Source organism: Taudactylus pleione, unplaced genomic scaffold (assembly GCF_031769625.1).
Source record: "Taudactylus pleione unplaced genomic scaffold, aTauple2 ptg001084l, whole genome shotgun sequence".
Classification (NCBI taxonomy): Eukaryota; Metazoa; Chordata; class Amphibia; order Anura; family Myobatrachidae; genus Taudactylus; species Taudactylus pleione.
In genome coordinates, this window is record NW_028285485.1 from 2,236,827 (window position 1) to 2,251,370 (window position 14,544).

Sequence of the window (14,544 nt, forward strand, 5' to 3'; positions counted from 1 at the left end):
TGACACCCGTCTGGCCGAGGCAATGGCCAGAAGAAACACAGTCATAGCTGTAAGCCATTTTAAATCCACTGAGCCCAGTGGTTCAAATGGCGGTACTTGGAGAGCTCTCAGGACCACAGCCAAATCCCAAGGAGCCACTGGTGGAAGAAAGGGAGGCTGAATACGAAGTACACCTTGCATAAAGGTGCGGACATCAGGAAGAGTAGCAATCCTACGCTGAAACCACACTGACAGGGCAGAAACTTGCACCTTCGGGGAAGCAAGGCGAAGACCGTGATCTAAACCCACCTGTTGGAAAGCCAAAACCCTGGATATCCCAAACACCTGAGGATCATAGCCTCTAGGGCGACACCATTCAAAGAAAGTATGCCACACTCGGTGGTAAATTCTTGCAGAAGCAGGCTTCCGAGCTCTGAGCATGGTGTTAACTACAGACCTAGAAAAACCCCTGGACCTTAAAAGGGCTGTCTCAACAGCCATGCAGTCAATGACAGACGACCCAGGTCCAGGTAATGGCAAGGACTTTGAGACAATAGGTCCGGACGTTGAGGCAACAGCATCGGAATGTCTATGGAGAGACTCCAAAGATCTGAGTACCAGTGAAGTCTGGGCCATGCTGGAGCCATCAACAGGAGCGTGCCTCCTTCTTGCTTGAACTTCCGAAGTACTCGAGGAAGAAGGGAGAACGGAGGGAATAGGTACTCAAACTGGAAGGTCCACCGGACCAACAGAGCGTCTACCAGAAGAGCCTCCTCATCTCTTGTTGTTGACCCATACGCTATCTGCATACACTCGCTATATGCGTATGCAAATTTGTCAAAGTGACGCCATGGGACCCGATCGCTCACCAAGGTATAAGCACGCCCACCATGTCTTAGCGAGCTGCCACTTTCTGTATGCGTACGCCCAATCGCACAGGCAGAGCCGCCCACCAGCACCACATCATCTCCAGGAAGTGTATTAAAACATTGGTACATCGAGCACCATCCGATGTAAACGCAGTGCTTGAGGTAGCTTTACCCTACCGCAAGCATTGCGAGGAAATCAGTGTAAAAAAAAGGTAAGTGACGTGTACTTTGATGAGGCCTGTTCATTATGCACGCCTCTTAAACGGCGTTGAAACACTCAGGCACGCCTGAGTTTGCATCTCCAACCCCCCGTTATTAGTGTCCTGCCCCCGTCACCACCCACAAACGGCCTCTCCTGTCACTCATTACCCTGGGCTGCCTTTGCTGGATGAGCAAGGGTTGTGATCGCAGTGTGTAGTTTGCGCACACGCAGAACGAAGCATGCGCGTACACAGAACATTGGGCCACTTGCGAACGCACAGGCCCACAGTCAGGAGACCATGAGGTTTATCTCTGGAAGGATTCGATATGATACACCGCCGGCAGCGCCAGCCCGACATGGAAGGAAATCCCGATCGTCTAGAAGGTAAGTACTTACTAACCTAACTCTACCCCCTAACCCTCCTTTAGGGTGCCTAACCCTAACCTCCTCCCCCTGTGCCTAAAGCTGGCCACACACTAGACCAACTTACATCCAACCAGCCAACTTGTTGATTGTTTGGAATGAAAATCTGGTAACGTATGGGAGTAAATGATGATCAGCAATTTGCTTCTAAATGCCAGAAAACAGATGAAAATGGTCGTCAGACAAGTTTGTTAAATGTTTGAGCTAAACTATTTGTACAAACAGTTTTGGTCCATTTTCCAGCTTGTGGGAGCAAATTGCTGATTGTATACCAAACAATCAACTAGTTGGCTGGTTGGACAGATAATCTTTAGATGTGTGGCCAGCTTTACCCTAATCCCCCCTCTAAGTGCCTAAAACTAACCCCCCCCCTTTCCGCACCACCTAAATCCAAGTCCCCCGGGGGGTGCCTAACCCTAACCCTCCCTCCCCCTAGCCTAAACCTAATCTCCCGGGAGTGGGGGCGGGGGGGGGTGCCTAAGCCTAACTCCCCCCCCGAGAACCCCCCCTACCCCGCGGCTGTCCGCGCTCTGCATCCCTTCGTTCAGGTTAGTTAACCCTCGCCGGGATTCTGTAGTCTAGATGCTGGCAGTCGGCATTGTGACCGCCGGCATCATAAACTTATACCCTCTGGAAGGCCCCACTTGTTCACTAGGAATTAAAACACCTCCTGGTGAACAAACCATTCCCCTTAATGCACGTCGTGACGGCTGAGGAAGTCTGCTTCCCAGTTGAGGACTCCTGGTATGACACTGCCGAGACGGCTGGGAGATTGCCTTCCGCCCAAGCCAGAATGCGGGACACCTGTGTCAGGGCCGCCTGAGTTCTGGTTCCTCCTTGGCGGTTTATGTAAGCCACTGTGGTGGCGTAGTCTGACTGGACTTGCACGGGATTTCCGTGAAGAACTAGTCTAGCTTGCTGAAGAGCTCTGAATACCGCTCAAAGTATCAATATGTTGACTGGAAGAGCAGATTCTGCTGACGGCCACCTTCCCTAAAGAAGTGTGGACCTGTCAAAGCTCCCCAACCTCGGAGACTGGCGTCCATCGACAGGAAGACCCAGTCCGAGATCCAAAAGGGGCGTACCTTGTTGAGGTGGGACCTCTGTAGCCACCAGGCCAGAGACAGCCGTACCTCTGGAGAAAGCACCATTGTCAGTGTCTTTATCTGATGGGGCAACCCATTCCATCTGGAGAAGATCAAACTTCTGCAGAGGTCTGGAGTGAAAACTGGGCATATTCTACCATGGTAAACTTCGACACCATGGATCCCAGTAACCTCATAGTCGAGTGAAGACAAATATGAATCTTTGCCTGTAACGCAGAGATCTTTTCCTCGGTCACAAAGATCCTTTGTTGTCTGCAAGGAACCACTTCCAATTTATCAGCCAGCCGTGATTCTGCAACACAGATATTGTCTGTTGCAGACAGTGGCGGGCTGGGCCGGGGGGCAGGGTGCCATGTGCCCCCCGGGCCGCAGCGTCATGCGGGCCGCGGGCAGTCTGTGTCACTGTGACACAGACTGCACCGCGTGTGTAGCGCTGACCGGACGGAGTCCGGTCAGCGCCACACAGCACAAACACACAGCCGCCGGAGCCGGCAGCTGTGCGTTTGCTGTAATCAGCAGCCGCTGAGAGTCTGTCAGACTCTCATCAGCTGCTGCTGCTCCCACTGCGGGAGCCATCTTCCGGCTCCCGCAGTGGGTAATGGGAGAGCCGTCGTCATGACGACGTCTCTCCCATAATGCAGAGCGGCCAGAGGAGCTGGTGGAAGCATCGGGACCAGGAGCGGGAGTTTCAGGTAAGTGTTTTGTTTTTTTATTAAGTCTCTCTCTACTGGGGGGTGGGGGGCGACTGGGGGTACTAACAGGGGGGGGGGGATTACTATGGGGGCACTACCAGGGGGAGATTTCTATGGTGGCACTACCAGGGAGAGATTACTACTGGGAGCACTACTAGGGGGGTGGATTACTACTGGGGGCACTACAAGGGGGGGGGGGGGGGACAACTACTACTGGGGGCACTACAAGGGGGGGGGGGACTACTACTACTGGGGGCACTACAAGGGGGGGACTACTACTACTGGGGGAACTACAAGGGGGGACTACTACTACTGGGGGCACTACAAGGGGGGCTACTACTGGGGACACTACAAGGGGAGGGGACTACTACTAGGGGCACTACAAGGGGAGGGGACTACTACTAGGGGCACTACATAGGGGGAGGGGACTACCACTGGGGGCACTGCGAGGGGCTCTATATAAAGGGCAATACTGGGGGTACTGCATAGGGGGGAGACTACAACTGGGGCCACTATTTAAGGGACATTGCATAAGGGTTACCACTATTGGGGGCACTGCATGGGGGGGTGGACTGCTACTGGGGGCACTGCATAGGGGGTACCACTATTGGGGGCACTATATAAGGGGCTTACTACTGGGGGCACAAGGGGCACTGAACAGGGGGGACCACTACTGGGGCACAAGGGGCACTGCATAGGGGGGGATCACTACTGGGGGCACTACTGGAGGCCTGCATAAGGGTGTTATCTCCTGTGGCACATGGGGGCACTGCATATGGGCACTACGACAGGGGGCTGCCCATAATCTTTATTTTTATCTTACATTAATCCCATATGGACCCGCCTCCTCCGTGAAACACTTGAGGGGGGGTGGCGCCGTAGCACGCACGTTCTTCGGGCACCCTGGCTACACGCTACTCCTCTGCCTGCATGCATTTGCCCCCCAGGCTAAAAGTTGCCAGCCAGCCCCTGGTTGCAGATGGCCCTGAAGTACCCCCATAGACCCTGCTAATAGCAGAAGGTCATCCAGATAGGGTAACAGGCAGACTCCCTGCATCCTTAGGTGGGCAGCCATAACTGACATCATCTAGGCAAACACCCAAAGTGCCGTGGAAAGGCCAAAGGGCAGTACCTGACACTGGAAATGTTGATTGACCACTGCAAACCTGAGGAATTGCTGGTGAGCTAAAGCAACTGGGACATGTAGGGAGGCATTCTGAATGTCCAATGTCCCAGGCTCCATAGCCAATATGATGGAATGCAGGGTCTCCATAATGAACCAAGGGACCCTCAAAGACTTGAGGGACTTGAGGTTGAGAATAGGCAGTTAGGACCCATTGGGTGTCAGAACCAGAAAGGGGGTGGATGTAAAACCCTGTTCCTCTCAGAGGCCACGAAACAGGCACTGTAAACCCCGTTTGGAGCATAGAGTGCCCTACTTCTGGAATTCCAGGGCCTTGTCTTGAACTGACTGAAGGCCTGTGGTGAAAAACCGGCTGGGAGACCTTCTGCGTAAGTAGAGGGCGTACCCGTGAGAGACCACTTCTCCTACCCAAGTGGTTGTAGTAGTCCGATACCAGCACAGGGCGAACTGAAGAAGTCGGCCTCTCACCCTGGGGTCCCCCAGGGGGAGGCCCGTCCCGTCAGGACTGTTGACTGGACTTACCCTGGGCCCAACAGGGCCAAAAGGACAAAGTCCCAGACCCTGAAGGAACTTGGGCCGATGGCATACATGCGTATTTAGCTACTGCTAAACTGCTCACAATTTTTTCCCCTATCAGGACCAAAGAGGACCTCACCATTAAAGCGTAAGTATTCCAACCCTTTCTTGGAGTCTGCATCAGCTCTCCATGAGCGCCACCACAGGGAGCTAGAAATTCTAGAAGTGAGGAGACATATAACCAAGGCTGCCTCATTAACATATATGGATCCAAGGCATCTACCCCCTGTCCATTCTCTGACTACACAGCTTAGTCATAGCTGGTCTGGAAGCCCCCCTATAAAGGAGTATATGGACTTCCAACAAAGTACCACTTTGTGATACGTAGCATTTGAGAGAACATAGGTAAGGGTGCAGTACTCACTAGGCATGTAATGAACTACAGGAATGGATAACCTGCAGCTAACATTCCTGTGATATCACTGACGAAGGGAATTCCGCAGAATATCCTTTACACATAAAAGTTCCACGCCCGCGAGAGCTCGCATTTGCAAAAAGGTCTCGCTTTGGCAAAAAAGTATCGCGCAGGTGAAAAAGTATCACTTTGGCGAATCCCAGACCGCCTACACGCGAAACTTCATCGCCGAAGCGAAGAGTAGGCGAAAGGGCGCAATATGCGGATTCCGCCTAAAGAGTGCCCCATGTTGGCTTAAGGGAAATTCCTGCAACATGGACTGGAGGTAGTAGTCAGTCTCTGTACAAAGGCAGAGAGAGACACTACTGTGAACACTGCATGAACTACCAGGGAGGGAGAATTAGCGGTTTCTCCTACCTACCTGCCTCATAACAGGTAGAGTGGAGCAGCGGGGTGTACGTCATACCTGCAGGCACAACCGCATGGTAATAGCACCCAGCATGCACTGGGTATAATGCGACCACATAGCATGTACATACATATATACACATTATAGGAGTAAATCAAAATACTAGTCCTGTCTGATGCTTGTCAAGCCGCAGGAACTTACTGCATAAATATGGCAGAGTGCAATACCAATTCTCACAAATACATTTACTATATAAATGTGAGAAACCCTCAGCGTTCACATCATCCTCCGCTAACAGTACTGAGCATGTGGTACGTTATAGCTGAGGAGAATAATCACGTTCTCTCTCAGACATGAGTGTACATGATGTGTATGTGACGCTCCACATAGAAAAACATTTCATTCTAACTGTGAGGCAATAAGCACCCTGCAGCACCGCACCACAAGGGAGAGAAAGACAGGGATAGTAAAATGGCTGACAGTCAGAAGTGAAGTACAGTCAGACAGCGCTAGCATATAGTCACATACAATGCAGAAATAGATCACCTGCACTACAAGCACTATGATCAACTACACAGACACAGAGCCTGGTAGGAAACAGTGCTGCATACACTGACCTCATCAAAGGAGAGAGATGCGGGTGACCCGGACCGCGATGCCCCCTGTAACAGAATCCAGCAGCGTTCGCCATGTCTATAAAATGGCCGCCGAGGAGCTGATAGGAGACAAGCCCGGGAGAGGAACGCTGCCACAGCCCGCCAGACTGCTGTGGAAAGGCACTGTGCAGCGGGGGAAGCGCTGCCTGTGAGAAAGGGGAAGCACACACCCCTTGCATGCTATTAACCCCTGGGACGCTGGAGCATTTTCCATACTGCTGCAGCCCGCTGTCCCTGGTGGTCTAGTGGAAGCGGACGATCAGTACCTTGCTCCACGCGCAGCCTGTCCCCAGGGAGCCCCCTGCCTAGGGACAAATAAGACTGAATCGGCAGTAACCCACCACGGGTTCCCACCGCTTACCTGAATCCCTGTGAATCCGGCCACAGTCTGGAATACCGGGGGTCCCCGCTAGCTGAGACCCTGGTACCCGCCAGCATCCCCGGATCAGTACCGGCGTTCTGGCCCGGTGGGGTGAAGGAGCGGCAGCATGGATCTCTAATTAGCTTGTCCATGCTGCCCGCTCATATCATTGCAGCAAAAGCTGCTGGAAGAATCTTCAGGGGCTGTCCAACAACCCCCCTCTGAAGAGGTGATCCGACTCCGAGCCGGGCACCTACGAAACTGATTTGCCTTGGCTCGGGGGCGGGGTATAGCAGAGGGACCCCAGTGCATCCTGGGAGGCTGAAAAATTAACTCTGAGGTGCCCGATGTCTCCTGCCATCGCCTATACCCCAAGGTATCCTGTGGAACCCTATGGACTTCGTAGAAATAGAGATAACAAGGGTAAGTTCTTACCATATCTTATATTTTTCCTATGCACACCGGCTTCCTGTCTGCAAGCTTTTTGGAGGAAGCTCTTCTTTCCTGAAATAGCTGAGAACCGATGCAGTAGCTTACCATCACAGCTACATAGCAAATGTAAATACACTGTAATTTTTCAAGTTCTCTCAAGGAATGGAAACCTTTGCATTTTTTATTAATGTTCTCTTGAGTCAGTATTTTATATTTCAGTTTTGTTCAGTTGATTTTTTTTTAATGTCGGCAGCCTGTGTATACTCAGTTGATGCTGTGCATGACAATCGGCCAGGACAGCCGCTCCTACCTCAGTACGCATCATAAAACGTGGTGCCTGACAGCTGCTATCACAACACAAATTATAACTCTGAGGTGCCCGATGTCTGCCGCCATCGCCTATACCCCAAGGTATACTGTGGATACCCTATGGACCCTGAAGTAGAAATATTCTTACAAAACCAGTTCAACTTTATCTTTAATATATTCAGTTTCAGGAAACTTTGGGATATAGAACAGTGACACGTTATTAGTGGCTCTGGGCATGTTTTCAGAGATGATGTAAGTTCATCCGATGATGAACGTACATCACCGATAGTTTGGGATCTGCTTCTGTGTGTGTGTGCGCAGACCCCCACCCCCACCCAGCATGATTGACAAGCTGCAGCGTTTGGAGGCGGAAAGGGGGCGTGGCTGCTCGCCGTTCCTGGAAATGGGGTGTGCTGCCCCCGTTTTCCGGGAGAGACGAGGCCAGGATCTGCATCGGTGGATGCACATTCCTGGCCTCTGAAGTGACCAGCACACAATCATTCTGCAGGATGCTTCAGCCACCGCAGTCTGACCAAAGAAACGACCATCGGTGGTGCACTCAAATGCAACCAGGCAGTGTCTGACACCTTCTTCTGCATTTGCTTTAAGATGGATGGAATTGCAAAGCTGCTTGTGTGCGGTTCTACAATTCCGTCCATCTGTGAATCACGCCCTCTGTTACATAATACTTGTATGTAAGGACCGTTGGTTCCTTAATGACTTAAGAGAACTAAGACCGCGATTGATCGCAGGTGATAATAAGATGACCGGAGAGCATTGTAACAGCTGCTCGTGTTTGCAGAAAAAACTAAAATGAAAATAAAACACAACAAAATGATGACGAGCAGTATCTTACGTGTTAAAAACTTTCTTCTCCAGACGGGAGCGCGAAGTGTTCGCTTTCTGCTTCAGGTCCGTTAGATTCGGGTACTTTTTCTTTTTCCCCTTCTTCCCCCCCTTCTTGGCACATCTGGATGAGCCGAGATCTTCCCCCGTGGCCTGCTCGATTTCCCGCATCAGCTCTGGGTCTCTCCAATCTAAAATCAGAAAAACAGAACCATTAGCACTCTACGTGCTTACACCTACATCAGCCTGGTTCACATAAAGACCACGGCTCCTGTGTAGCCATGCTGCTCACACTTCCTGACTGTAACATGGACTGACAGTCCCAGCTGCTGCCTCCTGCACAAGTCCTGGGTCTGTCCATCAGACAGAAATGGATTTGGTTTATCTAAAGTCCGATAACTTTTGGATGGGCATCCTTTTAAATTGGATAGTATGGAGACACATTCCTGTTGAGCCTGGCCAAGGAGAGCCAATATCTGGTGGATAACGTATACAATAAGCTAGGCCGTAGAACGTAGCTCCGTCATGTAGGGACCATTCTACTCTGAATAAATGCAATTCTAAAAGGGTAAAATGACATCAGATACAGGCCCAGTGGGGTATAAAACCTATTTTTTCATTGTTTCTCTTTTTTTATTTTTTTTAATCTATTGTAAATATTAAGTGATAAATGTACAAAAATAACATTAGAACATTACCTAATTGCTATGCTGGTGTTAAGCTCACCATTTGTAGAGTTACCGTTGTTTGCCTTCTCTTCCCCATAATACAATGATCTGCTCCCCGAGCCCTCCTATCAGTCGTACTGAGATGTGGGTGTGTGGCTTAATCCGTTACGTTCTGTAATACGTGTGTGATACATTCAACAAGATTAATTCAACTTTTTTTTTTACCATCATCCATTGACATTAATGCCCTAATAACGTCGAGGAGTTGAAAATCATTACTGTAAAGCCGTGCAGCCACATTAAACCAGTCCCATAAATATGTCCGTTCCAGTCAGACCCACGTCTCCGCTTCCTGAACTAGTGCGAGACCAATTCAGAGCCGGGAATGAGATACCAGGGATTAACGCGCAGCGTGTAAAGAGTTTACCTCGCTGTAATAATAAGGCGTCACAGTTTAGTAACAGAGCGGACGAGGGAATTGTTTAGGGACAAGGAAGAAATGCCGCCTATCGCTACAGATAAAATAAGTGTTTGAGTCAAATGAAGGAGCAATTTAAAAGCTTTTTAGAAAAAAAAAAAAAAAAAATCAATAAAATGCCAGGAGAGGGGGAGCTGCTGTTTTTATTTTATTTTTATTTAGTTCTGATGGGGCCCAAAACCTCTTCTCGTATTGTTACAGAGTTTAGTTGCAGGGGATAGAAAATGACAGAGTTTGCGAGGGCGTGTGGGAATCGATACTGTAGTTAGCGATGAGAGGCTATGTCACAAGTGACTGGCTCCGGCTGGATTGTCCTCATACCTGGCCGTTAACAAGTCATTGAGAGCCGAAGAGTCGGACGCCCCTCGCCAGCGACACAAGAAATAGCCACTTAATTTGTTTTAGTGCATGAGCCACTGGAAATGATGAACACTGCAGCTTAACAGGTCAGAGCAATCATTTCTAAGCCACAGGGGTCATCTCCCAGCTGGAAGGGACGGAGAACGCGCAGCAGTAGGGGACTTGTGCGACTATTACCTGGATAATACGTGCTCAGGACCTCATCTCGTTTCCCAAGCGTGCAATAGGAATGTTTACGCTGCAGCGACACTTATTGGATTACAGGTTAAAAAGCAAAATAAAAATCCTGTGTCAATAAACAGAGATCTATTCTGGAGTATAGGACCATTGAACCTAGACAGGCAAACATGGTCAAGAGGTTCAGTTGTTGTTCAGACAAAAACACCAGAATGGGGAAGAAATGGGAAGAGACTTTAACCGTGGAATGATTGTTGAGGCGATTTGCGTATCTAGTGGGGATTTTCATGCACGACAGTATCTAGAGATTACAGAGAGTGGTGCACCAAAAATAAAAAAATAAAAACAGTGTGGGGGTGAAAAGGCCGTGTTCGGGAGGGAGGTCAGGGGAGAATGGCCAGACTGGTTCAATCAGACAGTAAGACGGCAGGGTCAGAATTTGATATAAACAGGACGAAGTCACGGACCCCCCCCTGCTTTGTGTCACTGGCTTAGGCCGCTGCTGGTGACGAGGTGTGGGGAATATTTTCTTGGTACTCATCAGGCCCCTTAACACAAACTGAGCTCTGTTTAAATGCCACAGCTACCCGAGTATTGTTACTGATCATGTACATCTCTTTATGGCCACAGTCTACCCATCATTTAATGGTTACTTTCAGCAGCCTAATGCGCCATGTCACAAAGCACACGCCATCGCACGCCAGTTCCACCAACAGGACAATGACCTCAATGTACTCCCATGGCCTCCAGTGCCACCAGATCTGGGTACATTACAGCACCTGTGGGACATGATGGAACGGGAGACTGGCAGCCTGAGTGCAGCAGCTGTGTGATGCTTTGAGGTTACCATGGGCCAGAACGTCTAAGGAACGTTCCCAGCACCTTACTGATTCCATGTCACGTAGAATTCGGGCCGCTCTGTAGGCAGTACTAGAGAGGCATACCTAATGAAGTGGCCACTAAATGTATGTAACTATGGGCTCTATGTACTAAGAATTGGTGAGAGATGAAGTGGACGGAGATAAAGTACCAACCAATCAGCTCCTGTCACTTTACAGACTGTTTTTGGAAAATGACAGTTGGGAGCCAATTGGTTAGTACTTGATCTCTCCCCAAGGCTTAGTACAGAGACCACTAAGTGTTTTATAGCTTTATTTAGCTGGTTATAGGACATGAGATTGCATGCTAAGGGTCTTCACCCTGTACAAGTAACCATCTGAACTTTATAATTTACTGCACTAGAAGAATATTCTATTTTCCAAGTATATGTAGTGTAGTTGACAAAAAAAACTATTTAAAAAAAGCACCAGCTTTAAAAGGAAAAGGGGCGGGGGAGGGGGGGGGGCGCTTTAGAATAAATTACAACAGTCATTTCATGTAGAAAAATAAATGGCAATTTTTAAGTACGTTCCATTTGAAAGCAGCATTTAAAGACTATGGGGATAAACGGAATAGGCTGCAGACTTCAAGCGGCTGCGAGTCCGGTGTTAGACAGACCGATGTTTTAAAGAAGCCGTCATTCAAAAGACAAAACCAAGTAGATTTTTCCTTTTATTTGACTTCCACTAGAAAACATTGGGCAGTCTCGCACAGGGCTTGCCGATGTTTGAAGGTCACAGCCCATTACATATACCCCCTATATTTGGTCATAGCTTTTCAAGGACAGTTGTCCTACAATATTTTGCAATGTGATAATACCCCTTGTCTGCCCGCCAGCTCAGCGGGGCATAAATCATTTCAATTTCTGATTCAGCTGTACACAAAAGCCAAACCTATGGGAACGATTGAGGAGATTGGTCTATAGGGGTTTTCTTGCTGTCGATCGGTTGTTGATGCATTCTGCAGAGTCCTAATACTCATTTTAAAAAGTCAAAACACAATCTGTTGATGGCCCTGATGCGCGGTTTCAAGGGTAATGGAGTCAGGCAGAGCCCCAGCGCGGCTGGTGGTGTGTCAGCACGGCTTAATGACCTAAAGTCTCATTATGTCTATACTTCACCACAACTTAAGTGATGCTAATGACGCAAGGGGCAAAGTTTAATGGCTGTGGGGTGTCATTAGGCCGAGGCCCACTTATGCTTCAATTTATCACCACGCTTTATTAAAGCAAAAATGGTTTCCGCACTACTGGTGTCTGGTTGGCACAAAAAACTGGCCAAAGCTTCACTTTAATAAATTTCATACTGACTAATGCCATGGAAAAGGGCTGGAAACGTCGCTTAGGTAGGTAAGGGCGTGTAGGCGGATGTCTGACTGCACCAATACAAACCTTGTTCCCTGGCCTGCTTCTCAAACTTCTCCTTGGCCTCTCTGTTCCGATCTTGCTGATTGGTCGGCACTCCGAGTTCATCCCGCGGGATTATCTTCCCATGGAACGGACACTTAGAAACGACATAACAAAAAAAATATTTAAAACAAAAACGAAAAACATTGGACCCCTTTTTACTTTGATATCCATGCGTTAATCCGGTGGAAGCCAATCACTGCTACTAATCTTTCTGCCCCTTAATGGTTGGAAACGGCAGACTCAGCCCAATCTTCTGAGCTCTGGCTCATTTACTGCGAGAGATCAGCTTCGCCCCTCAGACTGGTTCATACTTAGTTGCGTTTGCTTGATGCCAATAAAAGCTGAAATATATGGGTTTGATTTGCTTTTATACTAGTGCTGTTCTGGGCTCTGACATGAGGCAAGGCACAGACATGGAGCAAACAGTATTCCGAATAAGGTTTCCTGTAACGCTAGGCTAAATGCCAGCGAGCGGGAAGATACAAATAAAGGATCACCAGCACCATGCCAGAGTTTACCCCGGGCATTATGTTGGAGGGTAATGGTATTCCAAAAGCATACCCACCTTATGTCGGTCCTGCCTCACACACAGTGAGCCGTTCGGCAATGGTGCCCGACATTCATGTTCCACAGGCTCAAACTTGCCAGGGACGGTGATATATCTGGTTTTTAAAAAGGCTTCTAATTCTTTACTCTCCACCACTTCTTCTGCTTCACGAGTCCAGAAGCGATGCTGGGCCATAGGCCTGTGCAACCGAAGGGAACATATACACAGATCACTCCACAGATCTTCCACATTGAGATACTTTTCTGTATATACAGACAACCAGGGACATTAGTTTATGGCAACGACAGCTCCGTTTCATTAATGGACTTAAAATGGAAACCTTGTGCATTTATTCTACCCCATGATCGCTTGAACACGTGCAGGAAGTTCGGACACCTACTGGTGTTAAATCACATGAGCTTGTTACCAGTTAGTATGTGACAGGTAAACTGTTCTGACGACAGATCGCACGGCTCCCGGTGTCCGGGTACCCACTCACATTCCTACCTAATGCTCAAACGCTTCTTGCTTTATTTAATGCACTGGGCATAACTAAAACTCATCGAGGGCCATAGAGTGACCAATGATCTTTAGACCTATGCCTTTATATCTGGGCTCGACAAATCCTGGGGGCCAGGTCGCCATGGCTACCAGATTTTGCTGCCTGGCTACTAAATTTTGCAGTGAGGGAGGAAGCAGACCCTCATCAGCTCCGGCAGAGATTCGTGCCTAGAGTATTGCAGTGTTCATATCATGCACAGGAGTGCATGTGCTGAGTGTCGCCTGCGGTGACTGCTGTGCCTCTGTCCGTCCCGGCCTGCACGGACGACTCCTCCATACTGGCCTGCTCTGATCCCTGCTGTCTGTCCCAGTCTACGCTGATCCTCCTGTACGTCCCGGCTGTCTACTGTCTCCTATCTCCGGTTGCATAGAGCTCTCCGGTAATAGGGTCTATGCATGGCCAGGGATTGCCGAGCGGCTTCAGAGGGATAGTGGTGTTACCATGAGGGGAGGGGAGTTTTGTTGTACCTTCTGGCACCATTGGTTTATGTGAAATGTGGTCCGTTATTACTGGAGGGTGGGGGGTGGAGCAGGGGAGCTGTGCAGAGCAGTGAGGGAGCCTCCATTTTACTGTATCCATTCAACTGCAACAATTTTGTGGACTAGTATAGTGTGTATAACAGTTGCATAACACAGACCTGTGCTCCCCACTCACTCCTGTAATTTTTTTTGGGGGGGGGATGGTGGTCTGACTCCTACACTTTCAATCTGACTCCTAGATTGTAGAAAAATTTGTCAAGACCTGCTTTGTATTCTTCTCCCTCAGCGCAATAGATCTACAACATAAGTACCAGTAAGGTTATACTAACTTATATCAACAAAGAGGGCCCAGATGGACCGTGTACTAACAAATAAGGCAGAAATACACTGTCTACATGGTTTGTGTTCCCATTATAATTGCATGCAGTAACCAAATGATTAACACACTAAGCTACACCCCCTCCCCCCCCCCCCATGAACGGGACCTACTGTGCATTATATAAATCTATAGATTATATCAGGACAGAAGGCAAACAGACCACTTTGTGCATATAAAAAAAGAATCCAGATCCAATCAATCTTACACAGACTGCAGGCAAGACAAAAACAGTTTGTCAAGTCCCAGCC

At 49.0% G+C, this 14,544-nt stretch overlaps 1 protein-coding gene across 4 annotated transcripts in view; it reads right to left on the reverse strand.

Annotated features, from left to right (window-relative positions):
- Positions 1–14,544, reverse strand: part of UVSSA (UV stimulated scaffold protein A) — an 81,403-nt gene that overhangs the window by 4,562 nt on the left and 62,297 nt on the right. For all 4 annotated transcript variants that reach the window (XM_088461631.1, XM_088461628.1, XM_088461630.1 and 1 more), the window contains exons 11-13: positions 12,895–13,075; positions 12,312–12,423; positions 8,370–8,550 (exon numbers count right to left, since the gene is read on the reverse strand). In XM_088461631.1, coding sequence (XP_088317757.1) covers positions 8,370–8,550; positions 12,312–12,423; positions 12,895–13,075 — 474 coding nt within the window. The remainder of the gene's footprint in view (positions 1–8,369; positions 8,551–12,311; positions 12,424–12,894; positions 13,076–14,544) is intronic.